The sequence below is a fragment of the Hyperolius riggenbachi genome, chromosome 2, assembly GCF_040937935.1.
Source record: "Hyperolius riggenbachi isolate aHypRig1 chromosome 2, aHypRig1.pri, whole genome shotgun sequence".
Taxonomy (NCBI): Eukaryota; Metazoa; Chordata; class Amphibia; order Anura; family Hyperoliidae; genus Hyperolius; species Hyperolius riggenbachi.
The window spans coordinates 145,769,322-145,792,289 of NC_090647.1; the positions used below are offsets into that span (position 1 = coordinate 145,769,322).

Below are 22,968 nucleotides of genomic sequence, written 5' to 3' on the forward strand. Positions count from 1 at the left end.
ACTATACACCATTCAACAAAACATGTCATTACAAACAAAACAGCCCAATAAACTATATACTTACTGATAAAATACTATATTTGCTCATTTCACTTCCATCACACATTTTATTTTCTCGCTATGAGATGCAGCACAATTAAAAAAAGGAATTGTCTTTCTATTATCTGTAATAGAATGTTGGCTAATCTAGTTTAAACATCACAGTTGTTATATATAGGATTCTTTAATACTGTAACTTTGTCTAGACAGTCACAGACATACAAAATGATGAATTGGAGGCATTGCAACAATTACATCATTTTGTGTTTAACTAACAGCTAGGGAAGTATTTTACATAAGTCAATACATGAAAGTGACATTTAAAATGGCTGGAGAAGAAATTGCCAGAAGCCCATAATAAAGTTTATTTGCAAATCTATATGCTAATGACTGAATTAACATTCAGTGGCAGATTCATTAACATGCTCTCCACAGCTCACACTGCTTTAACCTCACTGAAGAAGATATACAATCCCCTCTCCAAGGACAAGGCGTTGAGGGATATTAGTGAACAAATAAGAATTTACAGCTGATATGAGCAGAATATTAATTCCCTATAATGTGGACTTTGAGTGTCGGCAGATACAGTATGTGGCACTGGCAATGACCCTGTATGATTGAATTATGTAAAGATACCCATATGCATCAGATACCTATTACTGGGTCTACAAGGGTGGGAAAATCATCTTTCTGTGTAGGCACAGCAGATATTCCCCCCAAAAAATCTTTTGGGAATTAGAAAAGCAGGCCATAGATAGGCAGATGTCTTTAAAAAGGGATAAGTATAAAAGCAATATCTATTAACAATTCAGGGGAAATGGCAACCCATACGTTAAGATAATAATAATCATCAAATAACCAAAAAGAGAATGAGGGTTTATAGGCCTAGGTTTTGTTACAAAACTGTAAAACATAACTTTTATTGTAAAGGCAACTTGTCACACAGGTAAACAAACTCTCATTCTCCTTTTGGTTATCTTATTATTAGTAGCGGTATACCAGACTATATTTCTGCAGAATAGCAGGCTGACTTATATAAAGCAATCCACCAGGAAATTCTTTATATAATAATTAGGGTGCAGGAGATCCTAGAGTCATATGACAAGGCCCACCACAATTATGAAAACACCAACTGTACTCACCATATATCCCTCACAAAAATCACCAGGTCCTACAACACACTACTGGTCCTTTGAAACCCACAAAGGAACTCCACCTCAACAGGAAGAAGCGCATCTTGTACAGGATGTTTTCTATGAAACTGTTATCTCCAGTCCATTAAAATGGAAAGAAAATATACTGCAACACATATCAATGGATGGGAATGGACCACAATGGAAACAAATGAATTATAACGCATCTAGACAAAATAATCCTCTGGCACAGTGTAAACACAGCCTAATTGGAAGAGCAGTAGGGCATTCTTGGATTGTTTACTACACTCATCTGGCAAGTAAGTGAGCAAATACAGTATATAGTTAAAGGGACTCCGAGCAGTGCAGAAACTATGGAAAGATGCATATCATTTTAAAGCTCTCTTTCTCCTCTTTCCAATGATATATACATCGCCGCCCTACGCCTTTTAGTTTTCGCTATTTTCGCGATTGAAATTGCAGCGATCGCGAAAATAGAGAAAACTAAAAGGCGTAGGGTGACGATTTAGGGGTCGTCAGAAAGAGGAGAAAGAGAGCTTTAAAATGATATCCATCTTTCCATAGTTACATTGTATTACACAGGGTGACTTTTTCCTTAAGTCAGCAGCTCCATTCTGATGAATGGAGCTGCTGAATCCAATGATGAGGATATCAGGATTATTTCAAGATGGTGGAACCAATAATAAATGAGTATGACACATAAACCTGTACTCCTTTTGACTCATGGTACCGAACTGCACTGGGTGGAATTTTTCATTATGCCTAAGTCTGAAGCAATGTGTTTTTTTATTGTGCCTTAAAATAATGATGTATTTATAAATATTGCTGATGTTCCATTCTAATTCATGATGCATGTGATGGGTCCATAAAATGCCATCAAGACTGTATAGATACTTGTTCAAAAGAAAGTAATTTCAGTGAATAAGAGCTGCAGTGTTCCACAGAAAAACGTTCAGATTCATTCTGAGGAAGAACATGCACTTTCTGTGAACGAGACACTGGAAGTCTGTACAGTTGCAGGGGGTTTTCAGCAAATTCAAATATGCACTTTCTATGAAAGTTCGATAGGAAAAACATAATACAATTACCTTAGGGTATGCATAACGTGTACTGGTGGGGTAGTCAGCACCAACAAACTGTGGTAACTCCATCTTTGGAACAAGGGTGGTGTTGATTGAAAGGTAAGCTAGCCTCGCACCATCAGGAGACCACCAGTGAGCAGCATATCTATGCAGCACTTCTTCTGAAACACAAACATCATAAGTTATACTGGATTATTGTAAATCGATGATTCTTATTGTAAGATTATTTATGAACAGCACTAAACAAAGATCCGCATTCCATGTGTTTTGATAGGTTTGGCATTTGAAACCATAGACATAAACATATTTTTTGTGGATAAAATCTGAAAGTCCAGGTGATTGCTATCATAACAAAGCACTAAGCACACCATTATTTTGAATGTTTACTTTTTTGTCTTGGCTTTAAAGCTAAACTCCATTAGCGCCCCAGGTAAAGCCAAAGATGTTGCATGATTGGAATCTGTATGAATGACGAAAGCATGGCAAAACATTTGTAATGCACTTTTCTCTTGAAGGCGCAAAATTATATTCAGCTTAGGAGTGCAGAGACAAATTAGAGCACTCTGTGTAAGTTATCCTGGTCATGTGTCTACATGCGTGTGTACTGGATATATCGTATGTGTTTATACCAGTCTGCTACCAAATCTATGTTTAGTTTCTCAGGGAGAACGTTATGTTTTTGAGATGTGGGAGCAAAATGGAGCAACGCTGCTGCTGGCGGCTCCTTCTAGCGGTTCCGGGCAGCGGCGGAAGCTGGTTACTGCATCCTCCTCTGGCGGCATCCCCGGCTCCCCTGAGGCTGAGGAGGTGGGTGTGAGGTGTGTCAGCTGATATAGAGTCAGCTGACACTGGTTCATGCAGGAGCGTTGCTGAATGGCTGGAAGTTCCAGGGGGCATGGTTTGCTACTTCACCTCAGTACTTAAAGAGGAACTCCAGTGAAAATAATGTAATAAAAAAAAGTGCTTGATTTTTACAATAATTATGTATACATGATTTAGTCAGTGTTTGCCTGTGTAAAATCTTTTAAATCCCTGATTTACATTCTGACATTTATTACATGGTGACATTTTTACTGTTGGCAGGTGATGTAGCTGCTGCATGCTTTTTTGGCAGTTGGAAACAGCTGGAAACAGCTATTTCCCACAATGCGGCAAGGTTCACAGACAGGAAACTGCCAGGAGTACGTACTCAAGAGTTTCTTGTGGGAGGGGTTTCATCACAATATCAGTCATACAGCACCCCCTGATGGTCTGTTTGTAAAAAGGAATAGATTTCTCAAGTAAAAGGGGGTATCAGCTAATGATTGGGATAAAGTTCAATTCTGTGCCTAAGTCAGCTAGTTTTCAGAGCTATATATATATGCAGACACTGCCGATATATATGTAGTCTAGTTAGATCAGTCTTGTATATTGTATAGTCTCCTGATTGTTGTCCTGTGTATGACCCGGCGGCGGCGTGCCCTTCACTTTGATTACTCTTATCTGTCCTGTACTACAGACATCTGATACTCGGTTTTAACCTCGGCCTGTTTACGACTCTGTCTCTGTCTTATCCTTCCTGTACTGCCGTCATCTGATGCTCGTTTTAGACCCCGGCCTGTTAACGACTCTGATTTTGTCTGACTAGTGGTACCTCTGTTTCTGATAGGTGTATGACCTTTGGCTATCCCCGACTACTCGATTTCTTTATATCTGCTAAGTACCTAGTGCCCAAGCATTACAGTTGAGAGGAAACCCAATCAACAAAGAGAGAAGTGTAAAAAAAGAAACAGAGAAAACAAATGCTCCTTGTGTTTAAAAGTAAAATAGAGTGTTTTCCTCTTAAAGAGAATCTGTATTGTTAAAATCGCACAAAAGTAAACATACCAGTGCGTTAGGGGACATCTCCTATTACCCTCTGTCACAATTTCACCGCTCCCCGCCGCATTAAAAGTAGTCAAAAACTGTTTTAAAAAGTTTGTTTATAAACAAACAAAATGGCCACCAAAACAGGAAGTAGGTTGATGTACAGTATGTCCACACATAGAAAATACATCCATACACAAGCAGGCTGTATACAGCCTTACTTCTGAATCTCAAGAGATCACTTGTGTGTGTTTACCTTCTGTCCCCAGCTTCTCTCATGCACTGAACATTACAGGCTTCCTGCAGACAGCTCTGCCTATGTCGTTAATTCCTCAGTATGTGACAGACCAGCTCCTTTCACAGCCTCCAGAGGAGGATTTTTATCCAGCTCTCTTCTATCACTGATAAGATAACAGAGAAGCTGCTGGCTTATGTAAATAAAACACACACTGGAGTGTGCATAGAGGAACAGTTCAACACTGAAGAACTTGGCAGCCTTCCAGACACAGGCCGACAAGTCTGACAGGGGAAAGATACATTGATTTATTACAGAGATGGTTATAGTAGAAAGAGCTGCAGTAAGCCAGATCACATTAGAATAGGTTTAGGAACTTGTAGGATGGTAGAAAAAACGTTGTAATTTTTGTTACAGAGTCACTTTAAGGTGGAATGAAACCCAGCATTTCTTCTGTGCTCTAAAACATTATTTACAGCATATAATATATTAACACAATTTTTTTTCCAGTAAAAACAGCATTCAAAGGGTTAAATCACAGGACTGACTTTTTACTCCTGCAGGGGCAGCCGCATCCCAACTGGTGATAACCTTATCTTGTGTTTACATTCTTCACTTGATACAATTAAGTAAACATTCTCTAACTGTGCAGACACTTCTGCTAATGAGTCCTGAACTGAAACATTGCTCAGAAATCATTATTGGGTGCTTTCAAAGTAAATAAACTGAACTTTGGGAACCTATAATTTCTAAATGAATAATAATTCTTGTGCACAAAAGCAAATATGAGAATTGTATGGGTTATAAAAAGTAGGAAAACACATCTTTATTGAATATTTTGTCAGAGTTTAAAACCGCTTTTAAGTAGAGAGTGGTTCACCTTATCAAGCTGGTGACAGTGTCGATGTCACTTCTTCAGAGGTAAATGAACCATTGTCAATTACCTCTGAAGAAGCAAGGGTAACATGTTAGGCACTGAATGTTTTATTCCCTTAAAATCATTTCTTTTACATACCTTTGGGCGCAACCAGTCTGTGATTTATATATAAGGACATTCAACCTTGGAGTCATCTGGAGAGCTTGGACCGCTTCCTCATCTGATCGTTGGATGATGACCCACTCCCAGAAGTGACAGTCACAATGGTACGACCCAGTGAATCCATTTACTGACATGCATGAAAGCAGACTGATCAATATTGAAATTGCCAGCAACTTAATAAGGTGAGCTGCTCTCTGCTTAAGGGGAGAACACTCTATTTTACTTGTAAACACAAGAAGCACTTGTTTTCCTTTTTTTTTTTACACAGTTCCTTTGCCATTTGGTGGTACCCAACCGAAGAACAGCTACATATTTGTGCTCTTTTATCCCGAACTTGCGCAGTAGGGCCCAAGTGAACTCCACTGTGGACAAGGTGTTCATTTCTGTGTGTAACACAGGGAGAACAGATAGTGTCCAATGATAATAAGGAGGGTCATGGGGAGCAGTGGAGGACAGAGTGGGAAGCCTCTAGAGGACCCTTTAAGTAGAATTTTATCACAATGTGAGCCTGAAGTGGCAGTTTTGTAAGTTGCCAATAGCAACAAGTGGTGATGTCTGGAAGAAAGATTATTTACAGCAGGATTTTGGTTGTCAACGTCAAGTTTAAAATGCATTTATAAGCATACATGGTTTTAACTGATGTACAAAAACTACACTAAATATATTTCTTTTAGTGGAAGGTGCACTTTGCTCACGCTGACCTTGGTAAGTCCAGTCGGTGATGCCATTCCTGATATTATCTGGATCCCCTGATGAAGTCAGTCTTAGTGCTGGACTTGAAGCTGATTCTTGATAGTATATATCATTATTGAAGATAAATGCCTGCAAAACAGACCATCATCAGACGTTAATGCACAGCACAGAACTAGTATAGTCTATTATTGGTATCCAAGAAAAATGACATATTCTGAATCCCTTTATCACATTTTGGGGGGAGTATATTCACTAATGAGTAGTAACATATACGGGGATCAGATAGCGCACATAATTTTACTGGGTAAAGCAAAGTGTGTGACACTTGTTGTTTAGTTTGCGTAGCACAAGTATGTGTGCATTGCTTGTATGACACATGTTGTGCTATTAGTGTAGCACGCATTACACAAGAGAGTAACCAAGCAGCTCAGGGTGACCCAAACTACTAGGAATGTATAGGGGGGTAAAAGGGACCAAAAAGCCCTCCTACTAAAAAAAGCAAAGCTTGGTGTATTTGCCTTCTTAAAACAGAAGGAAATCTGCAATAATTCAACCACAATGCACTACTACTGAATATGCAAATTATCCCTTTTCACCCTTGGTAAGCCAAGCAAGCATCCAGAACCACTGGTCTGTAGCAAGCCTATAGCTTTAAATTTTACACAGCCATATCAAACCCACATGTAGACAGCCTGTTTCGGACTTTTGGTCCTCATCAGTACATGGCAGGGATTGATAGGGCTGTATGAGATAGGGCTTGGACCAGTACAACAGAGTAACCAAGCAGCTCAGGGTGACCCAAACTACTAGGAATGTATAGGGGGATAAAATGGACCAAAAAGCCCTCCTACTAAAAAAAAACAAAGTTTGGTGTATTTGCCTTAACAGAAGAAAATCTGCAATAATGATATTTTCTCAGTTATTAGCAGACCCCTGATAGAATGTTGATCTACCTCTGCTAGTGATAGCTTTGTACTGTTCAATGCAGCACATGCCTGCTAACTCTGCCCGACCCCTTTGCATTCACCCACCAGCTGGAAAATGTGCTGTCAGAACAATGAATTACTGTTCATTGCAGCATTTCCAGAATGGCTGTTGCAAAGTAACTGACAAAATTGTGTGCAAGTGATTAGGGAGGCTGGATGGTATTTTACTATTTTGGCAGTTAAACTGTTGTTCAGGAAATGCTGTTGAAAACAAAGAAAACCCTGAGAATCCTCCATGAAGACATGGACTGGCCCAAAACCTGTTGGTTCTGTCAGATTTTAACAGCATACTTTTTTCGCGATAGTGGTCCCTTAATAGTGTGTGTGTGTGTGTGTTTTGAGGGAGGGCAGCTTTGAATAGTTGTTCCACTCAGGCCATGATTGAAAAGCCAGCAGATTGAGCCCAAATGCAGCTTGCTCTCTTTATGCTTAGTAACAAGGAAGCTTGGCTTTGCACTACACAGACTAATCTTAAATCCATAGCGGATAATGAAGTGGATAACTGCCTTGAAGCACTCTGGAGAGGCACAGCCAACGTACAGAAAATAGCCACACATGGGTACTCTTGGAGGTGAAGTTCAACATTTTGCTGGCTTTGAAATCTCTGCTATTTTCATCACTCACCAGCTGACTTCCTTGACATCCCCAACCAGCATACTGAAGCACACTTTCATTTTTTCCAGGTGGCGTGAGACTCCACAGATCCCTGTAGATAACAAACATATAAACACATGCCACCAGGATTTACATATAGCCACCAAGCTACTAACATGCTAGCATGGAAACAGTAAATTCGGGCGCCTGAGGCAGGTGGACAAAAAAGGGCGCCGCCATTCACTCCCATAATAAATATTGTTTGATTGGCGCCCGACAGGAAAAAAGGGCGCCAGAGAAAAATAACGTTTTACAAACGGCGCCCAGAGACTTTTACTGTTTTATAACTGCTTCTCATGATTACACATTATTTTATGATTTATAATTTTTTAAACATTATTTTTAAACGAAAAACAGTACAATCTTTTTTTCAAACGTTATTAATGCTTATCACAGGGGGGTCTTAGGGTTAGGCGCCACCAGGGGGGTCTTAGGGTTAGGCACCACCAGGGGGGTCTTAGGGTTAGGCACCACCAGGGGGGTCTTAGGGTTAGGCACCACCAGGGGGGTCTAGGGGTTAGGGGTAGGTACAGGAAGGGTTCTGTATGAGAGTAGGGTTACGTATAGCTATAGTAAAATTCTTATTAATCTTTTATAAAACGTTATTATACATTTCACTTTTTAAACAGGGAAGATTAACGTTTTTACAATTGCCGATTTCATACACATTATTTAATGATTTATAACTTTATAAAACATTATTTTTAAACGAAATATAGCACAATTTTTTTTAAACGCTATTCATGCTTATCGTTTAAAACCCTGCGGCCTTTTTTCCCGACGCCCTTTTTTAACGTACGCTGCTAGCATACCACAGTGGATACATTCTGTACACATACAAAACAGAATTTAACTTATAAGAATGCTTAGTTAATTATACCCAATTCAAAGCCTATCTCCAGGCTCCCCCTGTGGGGAGAAAAGCTGATTTAAAGAGGAACTGTCGTGAAAATCTTAAAATTTAAAACGCATACAAATAAGAAGTACTTTTCGCCCAGAGTACAATGAGCCATAAATTACTCTTCTCCTATGTTGCTGTCACTTACAGTAGGTAGTAGAAATCGGACATGGGCTAGTCCATCTCTCCATAGGGGATTCTCAGCATGGCTTTTATTCTTTATAAAGACATTCCCTGAATAAGATTTATACAAAGATGCTGGCCAGCCTCCCTACTCGCTGTAGACTATTTTGGCAGTTGGACGGAGCAACTGCCATTCACTAAGTGCTTTTCAAAATAAAGAAAACCCTGAGAACCTTCCATGAGAAGATGGGCTAGTCCAAAATCTGTCTATAATGACAGATTTCTACTTCTTATTGTAAGTGACAGGAACATAGGAGAGAAGTAATTTATGGCTCATTTTACTCTGGGAGAAATGTACTTCTTATTTGTATGTGTTTTACATTTTAAGATTTTCGCGACAGTTCCTCTTTAATTATGTTCTGTACAGAATAATTGTAAAGTTGTGCATGTTATTTACTCATTGTTGCCAGTGTGCATGTGTGTCCTACTATCTGTGCAATAAATAAGTGTTTTGGACATAATTAGACGTGGTGCGTTATACCTCCGTACCTACATCTATTCTATTTATGGTCATCCACGGTTGTGCCAGCTCTTGATGTCCAGAAAACTACATACATATATCAGGTGAATTTGTGCACAGACATTCCTTGGGTGTAAGCCACAAAATATTTCTTAGAAAAGCTGATGACACTTGCCCATGATGACTCCCACTGGTCCCCAGACCCCTTCTGCTTTGTGTCCAGGTCCCTTGTACCCTTACACAGCAGTGAAGTCCACGTCAAGGTTCTCCCTCTAATGATGTCTGTCTACCCCGCTATTTCCAGTCCAAGAATGGTAAATGTGAACTGGACCTGTCAAACTCACCTACATATCTTACAATGATGTTAAGTATTGAAAGATGTGGGATTGGAGTTCACCATGGAAGGGGAATGTTGGAATCTTCACCTTGGTGCCATTGTTGTTGGGGGACAAGGGACCGGATGAACAATGGGGAGGACAGTACCCCTATGTTTCCCAACAGGTATATTTTGGATTAAGTGTCCACATTTCTTTACCAGTGACAAACATTAAAACATTGTCTTATTAGAATACCGTATATGTCTGGATTAATCCAAAGAAAAAAAAAATTACATTTCGGCTGTATTTTTCTTTTTTTGTATTATATAAAACCTTTCACCACTAATCCTAGTGGCCTACTTTATTAATATAAACTGCATGCCTGATGCTTACATGGGGGAAAACTGGGCAATAGCCCAGGGCGTCAGAGCCAGAGGATGGGCCCCCCAGTCTTCCCCCCAACTAATAGTACTCCCCAGGGCCCGTGCAAAGCGTTCGCAGTGCAGCAAACTCACCTGTCCAGTCAGTGCACTCCCTCCTTTAGTCTGTGAGCATCTCCGTCCTCGCCAGTGCCTCTTCTCTGTGACTTTATTAATTGTCAGGATCCGCACCGTCTAAAAACAGGTATTTATTTAAAGCTCTTTAAAACATCACAAAAATGTAAAAAAAGTGTGCCGGGTCACCATTGACGCACAGCGTTTCGGATATACTCCTTCCTCAGAATGGTTCCAGTACACACTTTAGACTGTGCGGATCCTGACAATTGATACGGACTATCCCTGTGACTCCAGGGTTGATCACAGCACGTCGTCAGTTCCATTGGTTCAGATGCAACTACGGTGTTCTTCTCTGTGACTTGGCAGCATGTTACACGTGTATGTACATGCCACCGTGTCACGGCGAATAGGCGCCGGCAAGGATAAAGACTGTACACGGGGGAGTGCACTGGCCAGACAGTAACGTTCACTCTGCTGCGAGTATTCTGCAGGGGCATTGGGGGAGCACTACTAGCTTAGACCTGGGGGGCCCACCAGCGGGCCCTGGGGGGACAATACTATTTGGGGAGGAGGATAAGGGGCATAGGGGCTCCCTAATGCTACATTCGGGATAGTGGAAAGTGGGAGATGCTCAGCACCCCTTATACTGCTTTATTTGGGGGGTTGGGGGTCCCCATGTCTATTTTTGCCCAGGCCCCTTGTCAGCTAGAACCGACCCTGATAAGATGAGGGAAAGTTCCAATATTTAAGTACATAAGAATGATTTAGTCCTTTACTGCAGGCACAGTCTAAGCTATGTTTTGAGTGAAGGTATGAAAAATAGTCCACATTCTCCATAAGCATCATTCTTTTATCGTACTTCCTTGAAGCCCATTATCAGGACGTCAGTTGCTCAAGACATGTGATTTATGGTATGAGCTGTCATAAAATTGCTGGGATAAAGTAATAAAAATGTCATTACATATTGATGATGGTTAGATTCTGATTACATGTTATTCCTGAACCAGAGCCAAAGATGTCTATAAACATGAAGTTATTATCACCATGCATCATGAATTGCTTGAATGGTCTATAAACACTGGTCAGAATCTACAGATAGCCCTTACCTGAATAGAGAGTAGAGTAATAGAGTGAGTTATAGTAGGCTAAGTTGGATTTTCCCAGTCAGTCACACCTGTTCACTGACATTAGGCCAAAGTCGCGGATGTGTGTAAGTACTCCTTGGTCAATGTGCTGAAAGGGCACGTTTTTGTCACAGGCATTCTAAAGGATGATTGTTCCAACTGTCGTATCATGTGCATGGGCCGAGGGGCACACACTTTCAGGTAGCGGAAAATGGTGCTGAAAGGATTATTACACCAATGGATATAACTACTTAAGGGGAACACTTTTATTTATCACATTCTGAAGTTCTTGACTAGCATATTCCATATACTGAACCACAGGAAATTGGAAGAAAGATACAATTATATAACTGTTATACTAAACTTACCTACTTCTGATGTTATAAAGGCTATAAGAAGCGGTGAAGGAAACTCCAGCAACCTGTAGTAGCATGAAGTACAAAAGGCATGTTAGTATTGCTAGAATTTCACCATTACCTTGTACATTATGGCACAGTACTTTACTGCAGTTATCCTTTATGTGTACACAAGTTTCCATATCATTCATATACAGCTGGATCCGTCTCTGACTCTGTACATAGATGTTCAAGTCAGATACAAAAGAACACCAGACAAAAAGAAATGAACGCGTACGTTAAAAAGGGGCGCTGGGAAAAAAAGGGCGCCGTGTTTTTAACGATAAGCATGGATAACGTTTAAAAATGTATTGTACTGTATTTCGTTTAAAATTAATGTTTTTTAAAGTTATAAATCATTAAATAATGTGCATTAAATCGGCAATTGTAAAAACGTTAATCTTTCGTTTAAATACTGAAACGTATAATAACGTTTAAAAAAAAAAATTACTAAGTAACCCTCCCTGTACCTACCCCTAACCCCTAGACCCCCCTGTTGATGCCTAAACCTAAGACCTCCCCTGTTGGTGCCTAAGTAACCCTCCCTGTACCTACCCCTAACCCCTAGACCCCCCTGTTAGTGCCTAAACCTAAGACCCCCCTGTTGGTGCCTAAACCTAAGACCCCCCTGTTGGTGCCTAAACCTAAGACCCCCCTGTTGGTGCCTAAACCTAAGACCCCCTGTTGGTGCCTAAACCTAAGACCCCCCTGTTGGTGCCTAAACCTAAGACCCCCCTTTTGGTGCCTAAACCTAAGACCCCCTGTTGGTGCCTAAACCTAAGACCCCCCTGTTAGTGCCTAAACCTAAGACCCCCCTGTTGGTGCCTAAACCTAAGACCCCCCTGTTGGTTTTTTCGTTTAAAAATAATGTAAAAAAAAATGTACTGTTTTTCGTTTAATAATAATGTTTGAAAAAAAATATTGTACTGTTTTTCGTTTAAAAATAATATTTAAAAATGTATAAATCATTAAATAATGTGTAATCATGAGAAGCAGTAATAAAACATTAAGTCTCCGGGCGCCGCTTTTAAAACGTTATTTTTCTCCGGCGCCCTTTTTTCCTATCGGGCGCCCATTAAACGATATTTATTATAGGAGTGAATGGCGGCGCCCGATTTGTCCACTAGCCTCAGGCGCCCGAATTTACTGTTCCCGAAAGGAACAGTCAGTATACAGTAGTATTCCTAATAACATTAACATTAATGTCATTACTGTAGCAGTGACTGAATTATCTCTAAGCTATGTACCACATGCTTGATTAGACTTCGCCAAGGTGGTCATTCCGGACAGAGAATCTCACTTGAGAATCTACCGGTGTACAGGTGTCCCCAACATCAAATTTAAAATAACAGGGCAGCACGGTGGCGTAGTGGTTAGTGCTCTTGCCTTGCAATGCTGGATCCCCAGTTCAAATCCCCGCTGGGTCAACAACTGCAAGCAGTAGGAGTATGTATGGTCTCCCTGTGTCTGTGTGGGTTTCCTTCGGGTACTCAGGTTTCTTCCCAAAAACATACAAATAAGTTAATTGGCTTCCTCATAAATTGGCCCCAGACTACGATATAGACATATGACTATGGTAAGGATTAGATTGTGAGCCCCTCTGGGGGACAGTTAAGTGACAAGACAATATACTCTGTACAGCTCTGTGGAAGATGTCAGTGCTATAAAAATAATAATAAATAGGTATAAAACTATTTCATGGCATATTACTATTTTTGTTATGTTTCATAGGACAACTTAGGGACTGCAGGAGTGACTTCTTTAATGTCTTTAGAGATCCTCTTTAAGTTTTATACAGATATCAGATGGTACGTAGACTTAGCCCAGGCATTTATGATTTGACTGACCATCTGTCAGCAAACGGCTAGAGAGAATCATTCTATGATCATTTTTGCTTTTTCTGAGAGCTGTCTATATGCATCATACCCTTGTACCCAGTTTTAAAGTGGACCTGAACTCTTACACAGGACAGAAGGAAAACATGCACCCTGTATGTATTTAGAGAGTTTAGCCTGTTTAATTTCCACTCATGTGTGTCTAATCACAAGTTGTAATTTGATCTCTCCTGTCTCACATGACTGCCGTGCCGTGGCAGAGATGGCAGTTAAGCTCATTTGAAAGCTCAAGATGTTAACAATATGTCTGATTCCACGAATCAGGAAGTAGAAACAGTGCAGATTTATTTTAGGATTTGTGACATTTTTTTGTTTAAAGGTTATTATGCTGTTGCTTATCTTTTAGTGCTGAGAGGACATTCTGAGTTCAGGTCCACTTTAATTTTGCTATAAATTCACTTCTTTACCTCAAAGAAAGATTTCGTCTACTTAAAACACCAAAAATAAAGATGGCTTAGAAAAGCTCACCTAAACGAACCAATGAAGTGTTTTCAAATAAATCAAACAATTACGCTGTTTAAAGGAACAAAAGATGATATAATAGGTAATGCATTGTGCCACGTTCACATCTGCTGCGCTGAGAAACGTGTGAAAACGCATGCACTTGTACGCGCTGTAGTGCACACTTCTGTGCGTTGTGCTGCGCTTCTTTAAGGCACGTCTTGCTTAATGTAGCAGTAGCAGTTGTCAATAAAGCTTTTTTTTTTCTATGTAAATGTAGGGGTAAAAAACGCATGCGCTTCTATGCGCTTGTACGCGCTTCTATGCGCTTAAAAAGCACACCCATTCACTTGCATTGATGTGCGCTTTACAGCTCAACGCACAGAAATGCATAGCAACCCTATGTTTTTGTAACGCTGCTCAGCGCAGCGCATAGATGTGAACCAGCTACATTTAATTACATGGGAAAATTAATACCTTGCTGAACGCGCAGGGCAGTGCGCTGTGAAAATCGCACAGAAACGGCCCTGATGTGAACGAAGGGTGTCAACTTGGAAGACTCTCAAGAATTGAAGTTTATAGTGATTCTAAATCTGGATCTCCTAAATTATCTTCCATATTAAATCCTGCAGCTTTACAGCCCTGCCTGCATGGAGTATTTGAGTTCTCCTTTGGGTTTATGTGGGTTTCTTCCTCCCTAGAAATATATCTAAAATCAACCCCAAACTACACTCGGCTGTTGTTTAGATTCCAGGTCATTCAAATGAACCCACGATTCTTCACACATCACAGTGGTGGATAGAAGAAACCAAGAATCCCAGGAATAACCACCAGGAGCACATGTGAATCTATGAGAAGTGCTGCAATGACTAAGCTATAAAAACTGAGCAGAACTATGCATTAAAAACAAGGCTGCTCCCATCACATAAGAAATTAATACAAAAGTATTATGTTTAAATTTTAGTCATGCTGTTTCTGTTTCATCATTTATGTTGGCTCTAGCTACTAATAATAGCAATACTTGCACATACTCATTTTTTAGACTTCTCCCATCATAATTTTAGCAAGTCGGAAATATCTCCTTACCCAAAAGATAGAGCTAAGAAAGTTCAGGATTATTCCAGCTTCTATGATTAATTTATTAAATTAAATGAAAATGTTTTATCTTTCTTTGCTGTAGTATACCAATAGATGGGTTACTGACAGACTTTAGTGTCCCAGAATGCACTGACTATGTGCTACCATTAAAGTGGATCCGAGATAAACTTTTACTCATTGCACAATTGTGTTCCTTACATATAGTTTATAGGGCATTCCTCAAGCCAAATACTTTTTTTTAATCCCTAATTACCTATAAACTAAACAAGCCTCACCCACAGCTCCTCCAGGGCCTAGACACTCTGAGATTCATGTAGCACGGGCTTATGGGAGCTCAGTCTGGGCAGGAGGAGGAGGTGGTGTTACTAGCCAGAGGTTTCAGAGGCAGAGGGGAGGAGGAGAGGGGAGTAAAGTTTTCACAGGCTGAGGGCTGGAGATGCAGAGCAGCTAGCCCGTGTGTAATGATCACAAGCAGAACATGGCTGCTCTCATTGTATCACAGGAATAAATAATCATATCCTGTCAAAGCTGTTTGCAGCTAGATTTGCTGTGTAAACTTTAGATAAAATATATAGACAAGTTACTTGTTATACTTAGTTTTATTATCTCGGATCCACTTTAAGCATAACTTATAAGCCTCTCACTTTCTGAGATCAGGTTTGGTGATCCTTGCACCATTTCATTAGTGGCTGCTCTTTTTAAAGATGGAAGGGGACAAGAGGCCTTCCAATCAGCATTATGACCTACAAAGTTTGGCTTTGATTGGCCAGAAGTACAGGCCAATCATTTCTGAACAGTGCTTCAACACAGATGCAGTCAACTGACATGAAATAATACTGTGGGCTTGCATGGTGTCTAGCACATTTGCCCTGCAATGCTAAGGATCCATGTTCGAGGATCAAGCAGAACGTTCTCCTTCTGTTTGTGTCTGTTTTACCTGGGCACTTTGCCTTATAATGAGCATGAAGTATTATTATTATTTATTGCATTTATAAAGTGCCAACATATTACGCAGCGCTGCACAATAGATAAATGGGCTAACATACAAGGTGAGGCATACAAGGAACTCACAACAAAACAAGATCATGCAAATGTCTTTGATAACAGTAATGTAGTGTCTGGTCAAAACAGAGAATTTTGAAATTGATCCTAAAGCGGATGAATAGCCAGTGGAGGGCTTTAAAGAGGAGAGTCGTAGAGCCGCTGCGATGAGAAGAGTTTACCAGTCTGGTTGCCGCATTCATTACCGATTGAAGGGGGGTAATGCAGTTAGAGACGAGGCCAGACAAAAGAGAATTGCAATAGTCTAGGAGGGAGATGACAAGGGCATGGATGAGGAGTTTAGTGGTGTCATCTGAAGTAAAAATAGATTGATAAGGCAAGCAGTTGTATCTGTAGAACTATTTCTAAAAAGGACTTTCCCAGAGTCCCATATTCTTATTTTGGTTTCAAGGATTACAAATCTGAAGATTACGCTCTCTCCAGATTAATAATAACCTACTGAACATCCTTTATCTTCCCAGCTGTCAAAAGACTCAAACAGAATTTATTACTTATCACTGCAGTCCAAATTCAACCACTTTAGAGTAAACCTGAAGCGTATAAGAAAAAAAAAAACAGATACTTACCTATTGAGAGGGGAGGCTTTGGATCCCATACAGCCTTCACAGTTCTCTCTCTCTCCGCCCCATTGTTCTGCCTGACTCCAATGGAGTACTTTTACCATCTTGGTCGAATAAGTATTTGGCCCTTCTGGGCAGTCTTCAGAACCACTCGGATCCCTTAGTACTTTCAAAGCTGAGCAAATCCATACTGCGCATGTGCGAGTCTGGGCCCGTGCATGTGCAGTACGGAAGCACCTATTTTCAGAAGTACTCAGAGGTGCAAGTGCTTCTCAATACTACCAAGGGTTCCTAAAGGAGTGTAACTTCAACAGGGGACAGCTGTGAAATTAAGGGATGGAGCGAGGACCAGGAAAGCTCTATGAGATCCAGATCCTTCCCTTTTCATAGGTTAGTATCTAACCTGAAGCAAGTTCATTTGCTTCAGATTTGTTTTATCAGATACTGTGATTTATTGAATTGGGTACAAGGAGGTTATAAAAATAATGCAAGCACATTTTGATTGGTACTTATACTGCATACACACATTTATCTCTGTCTACTGCTTGTCATGCAGACTTTAGATTATGGCAGGGATGCTAGTGAATTCGCTAAGGATTAGATTGTGAAATCCTTGAGAGAAAGTTGTTGACATAAATGTTGTGATATACTTTAAAATGCTGCAGAAAATGTTACAGATATATACATTTATAATGATAATAACTTTTGGTATTGTAAATTGACTAGTACAGTTATAAATGCCAAAGACATTTGACATTTAGCCATGATTATAACTAGTTGTTATTGTTCTCTTAAAGGACACAAGAGGTGACATGTGACATGATGATATTATTATTACACAAATAACTATGCTGTGTTCCTTTTTTTCTTTGTCTGCCTGAAAGAGTTAAACATCAGGTATGCAAATGACAGTGTCTGTCTGGGGCGGGACTGGGTCGGACTACTGTATATCAGCCTTGGCTGCATGAAGATCACATGACATGATTAAAAACTGTTAACTTTAAAAACAACTGTACCTGGCCAGGATATGCGCGCTTTTATCTATATAGGGACCAGATCTGGTTACCTGCAAGGTGTAATCGCCCAGCCGCAGCCTAATGCAGAAAACACAGAGCAAACCAAGATCTATTTGTCCTCTCCACCACCTGAACACCAAACACACCGTGTTATAATAACATCAACTGGCTTCCCTGGGAGCACTGTGTCGATTAACTGCAGTTTCTGATGGCCAGTATCTTCCACAGACAATTGAGGCTACTATTGCGAGCAACTTGCAGACAGACAGTTCAAACATAAGCATTAGCGTGCAGGGGCTAACAGCTTGGAGCAGACGTTTTTCAACTGCTTTAGAACCTCTTACAGCTTGTCAGCATATTATACTTGCGTAGATTGGATGGTAAGCTCCTGCTTACAAGACCCTCCATTACCGCAGTGCACTGGGTTTTTAGGAACTCTCTCTGCTGCTTGAGTTGGTCATATCCTCCGTCCGTGTGGGCCTCAGCGCTGTCAGCACAATGTTTCCCATAGGAGCCAGGTCAGTGTATCCAGCGTTGCATGTGGTGACACCGCGCAAGCACTCCGGCGGTAGCCACGCCCACCGACGCGTTTCGCCCCGCCCACGGGGCTTTCTCAAGGTGTTTGAGTGGCAGCGGCTTCAGTTCTTCCTCTTTTGTATTAGGACATCCCAGCTCACGCCCACACAGCTTTTAGGCTGCATTCACTTCACGTATTATCCACACTTATGAAGGTGGGGGGCTGTATATCTTTCAAAAACACATCGCTGTATTTTGATCTTGTTGTATCAGATACTTGAGTAGAACTATAGAATCGTTTCTCTGTTATGAGATGACGAATCTTTTTGCATAGGCATACAGCAGTTATTGCACGTATATACACGCATACCAAGGGCATTTTAGGACACAATCTCTTAAAGCGTGAACTGCAGAGCATAGAAAATATGACAGATTGAGATCTGTATTGAGACCTTTTGGAGCGATTGTCCCCAGACGGTAGATCCAGGTTTGCTCAATCTTATACAATTCTCTTTCTATGTCTCCACCTCGAAAAGGGATGTGCTGTTTTATAATTCCTTTACCCCGGCCGTCCAATTGTCTCCGGCAATGAGGGCCCTCTAGAGAGACTTGGTAGGTATCTGGACCTCAAGCTGAAGGGCATAGTGGAAAAGCTGCCATCATATGTGAGGGACACAGGTGATGCCCTACAGGTACTGGATACTGTTAGGATTTCTGAGGAAGACATAATTGTAAGTATAGATGTGGAATCACTCTATACTTCAATCCCCAACGACGTAGGAATAGCCGCAGTGTCCTTTTTCCTGAGTGAGCACTTCCCTCAGGCCCCAGAACATAATCAGTTCATCTGTGATGTGTATGTCAAAACCTTGAATTGGTTTTGACATACAATTGCTTTGCCTTTCATGGTCGATTCTACCGCCAGACTAGGGGTACGTCAATGGGGGCATCCTGCGCTCCGGCCTATGCCTGTCTCCATCTTAGCTTGTGGGAGCGGCATGATGTGTACCCATTGGACGTCTTCCGGAGCAGGGTGGCGCTCTGGTTGAGGTTCATAGATGACGTGCTCCTGGTCTGGCGGGGAACTGAAGAACAGCTGTCCTTATTTGTTGAGGGTTTGCAATGTAATTCGAGGAACATAAGGTTAACATATCAGCATGATAGAGAGGTGTTGTCCTTTTTGGACTTAATGATTAAAAAAGAAGACAGGAAACTAGTCACAAGTACCTACCGTAAGCCCACAGCTGGCAACACTTTATTGCATTACTCGAGTTTTCACCTCCCAACACAGAAGAAGGCCATTCCAAATGGCCAGTTCACACGAATAAGGCGCAATTGCTCAAGTGACAATGACTTTCACAGAGAAGTTGGTGATTTAAGACGGAGGTTTAAAATGCGAGGATATCCCTCACGAATTGTTGAGGAGGCAGTAGGAAAGCTGAGCGAAAAAGACAGAGGGTCTCTGCTGACAGTGAAGGATAAGAGGAGAGTACCCAAGCAAAATAAAAAAGAAGTAATAAGATTTGTGACTGAATATGGCCCGCATTGGAATGATTTGCAAAAAATTCTCCAAAAACATTGGCACGTATTGATGCTAGACGAAAAAAATCAAACAAGACATTGGTGAAAGACCGTTTATGACGGCCCGCAGGGCGAAAAATTTAAAGGACCATCTAGTGAGGTCCGAATTCCAGTCCACACAACCTTCCACATGGTTGGATAGATATCCTAGAAGGGAGGGTATGTTTCCCTGTGGATCGTGTGTCAATTGCAGGTATGTGGACAGAAGTAGAACATTTACAAACTTCGATGGTTCCAAGGTCTTTGACATCAGAGCTGACATAAACTGTAATTCGACACGTGTTGTATATGCAATAAAATGTCCCTGCAACCTATTGTACATAGGGAAGACGAAAAATCGATTGAGCAGACGAATCGGTGACCATATCGGCAATATTCGGAATGGAGACCTCGATAGCCCGCTGGGGAAGCATTTCTTGGAGTATCATGATGGCAAACCTGATGGTCTGATGTTTAAAGGAATTATAAAACAGCACATCCCTTTTCGAGGCGGAGACATAGAAAGAGAATTGTATAAGATTGAGCAAACCTGGATCTACCGTCTGGGGACAATCACTCCAAAAGGTCTCAATACAGATCTCAATCTGTCATATTTTCTATGCTCTGCAGTTCTACTCAAGTATCTGATACAACAAGATCAAAATACAGCGATGTGTTTTTGAAAGATATACAGCCCCCCACCTTCATAAGTGTGGATAATACGTGAAGTGAATGCAGCCTAAAAGCTGTGTGGGCGTGAGCTGGGATGTCCTAATACAAAAGAGGAAGAACTGAAGCCGCTGCCACTCAAACACCTTGAGAAAGCCCCGTGGGCGGGGCGAAACGCGTCGGTGGGCGTGGCTACCGCCGGAGTGCTCGGGCGGTGTCACCACATGCAACGCTGGATACACTGACCTGGCTCCTATGGGAAACATTGTGCTGACAGCGCTGAGGCTCACACGGACGGAGGATATGACCAACTCAAGCAGCAGAGAGAGTTCCTAAAAACCCAGTGCACTGCGGTAATGGAGGGTCTTGTAAGCAGGAGCTTACCATCCAATCTACGCAAGTATAATATGCTGACAAGCTGTAAGAGGTCCTAAAGCAGTTGAAAAACGTCTGCTCCAAGCTGTTAGCCCCTGCACGCTAATGCTTATGTTTGAACTGTCTGTCTGCAAGTTGCTCGCAATAGTAGCCTCAATTGTCTGTGGAAGATACTGGCCATCAGAAACTGCAGTTAATCGACACAGTGCTCCCAGGGAAGCCAGTTGATGTTATTATAACACGGTGTGTTTGGTGTTCAGGTGGTGGAGAGGACAAATAGATCTTGGTTTGCTCTGTGTTTTCTGCATTAGGCTGCGGCTGGGCGATTACACCTTGCAGGTAACCAGATCTGGTCCCTATATAGATAAAAGCGCGCATATCCTGGCCAGGTACAGTTGTTTTTAAAGTTAAAAGTTTTTAATCATGTCATGTGATCTTCATGCAGCCAAGGCTGAAATTAAAACCAATATGAAGGTACAGAGAGACAGCAGCCTTGTTTAAAGTGTATGTGACTGTATAGAATTTAAGCGGCTGGCTCCTTGCTCGTCAAGTGGTACAATAAGTCAATAGGGGGAGGCTCTCCATTATTATTTTGTTAAACTACTGTATATCATAAGCCTCAGTGATAAGGAATTACAGTCATAAAACACTGTCAATGCAGAACATGGCTTCTGAGAGCAGAAAGGATATAAAAATGGTCAATGGTTCATAGATTTTAGCTGTGGCATACATCAGTGAATGTGCAGAGACAATAAAATGGTAGAAACCGAAAAAGTAGATTTAGATATAAAACAAAACTGTGGGATACCTAAAAAGCGGTACAGCCATGCTTACGCGCTTTGAGTCTGTAACGAACGGTGTAGCACAGAGAGGATCTGATTACCGGTGATCTGCAGTATCACTGGGAATACAGATATATACCAGATTATAGATGATCTGCAGTATCACCGATAATCCAATATACAAGCTAACCTCTGGAAACCTGAGTAGAGTGTAGTGATTGATGTAACTGTAACACTAAGAGGCCTAGGCCTCGAGGCAGTAAGGAGTACTGCACAGATTCCTTCCGAAGGCCTGAACTCTCCTAAAGAGGGAGGAGTCAAGCTAAGATAGGAAGGACTCTCGGATAGTGACACCCAGGGGGAAGTGTCACTAACAGGACTGGGAACTGCCTCTAACAGTAAGGTCGATTCTGGTGGTCGGGCAAGCCAGGTCGTAAACACACAGACAGATAAAGTACAGATTCAGAAGGCAGATGCGGAGTCTGATAAACAGGCAGGGCTCGGCAACAGGGTATCAGAAATATCGAGGTACAGAATCAGGAGACAGAAGCAGAGTCTTAGGGCAAGCCGGGGTTCGGCAACAGAGTATCTAAAATATCGAGGTACAGAATCAGAGTTCAGGAGATAGTCAGGCAAGCCAAAAGGTCATAACAGATAATCACAATCAAACTAGTACTTTAAGCTATCAACAGAATCTAGCTAAGTGTAGGATTACAGCTCCAGCTGGTCCCGGCACACTTTAGGATCTGACTAGGGTCTGAGTGCTAGCACGTTGTGTTCGCAACGCCAGACAACCAGCAACTGAACAGCCGGCAGTATATATACACAGCACAGGCATCTCTCCAGCACCTCCCTAAGTGCTGGACCAATGAGCTGTGGAGCCAGTGTCAGCTGACCAGCCTGGTCAGCTGACTCACTTCTGGCTGTCATATAATCCCTGCCCCAGTGCGCGTGCGTGCGTCACTCTAAGCCTAGAGGGACTACGTGTCCCAGCCACACCAGCACCGCTCTGCGGTGCCTCAGCAATGGGGCCATGCGCGCTAACCGCCGCTTCCAACGCGGCGGTTTCTCCGCGCTCCGCCATGCCCCGTATGGAGACAGCCGCCTCACACTGAGTGGAGGCGGCTGCCTCTCCGTGCTCCGCCATGCCGTGTGCGGAAAGAGCCGACTCATGGCGGCGGCTCTTCCGCGTTTCCTTACAGTACCACCCCCCCCCCCGAGGAGTGGACTCCGGACAGCTCCTACCAGGTTTCTCGGGATGTAAGGCATGAAACTCCTTCCTTAATTCGTCCGCATGCATACGACTCCTCGGTACCCATTCTCTCTCCTCAATGCCATACCCTCTCCAATGCACCAAATATTGTACCGAGTTCTGTACAATGCGTGAGTCTAA

At 41.7% G+C, this 22,968-nt stretch overlaps 1 protein-coding gene across 3 annotated transcripts in view; it reads right to left on the bottom strand.

Annotated features, from left to right (window-relative positions):
- Positions 1-22,968, bottom strand: part of LOC137544115 (inactive dipeptidyl peptidase 10-like) — a 158,279-nt gene that overhangs the window by 37,615 nt on the left and 97,696 nt on the right. For 2 of the 3 annotated variants that reach the window (XM_068265183.1, XM_068265185.1), the window contains exons 6-9: positions 11,575-11,627; positions 7,698-7,779; positions 6,096-6,216; positions 2,282-2,436 (exon numbers count right to left, since the gene is read on the bottom strand). In XM_068265183.1, the coding sequence (XP_068121284.1) occupies positions 2,282-2,436; positions 6,096-6,216; positions 7,698-7,779; positions 11,575-11,627 (411 nt within the window). The remainder of the gene's footprint in view (positions 1-2,281; positions 2,437-6,095; positions 6,217-7,697; positions 7,780-11,574; positions 11,628-22,968) is intronic. The other variant, XM_068265184.1, reaches the window with a different exon arrangement.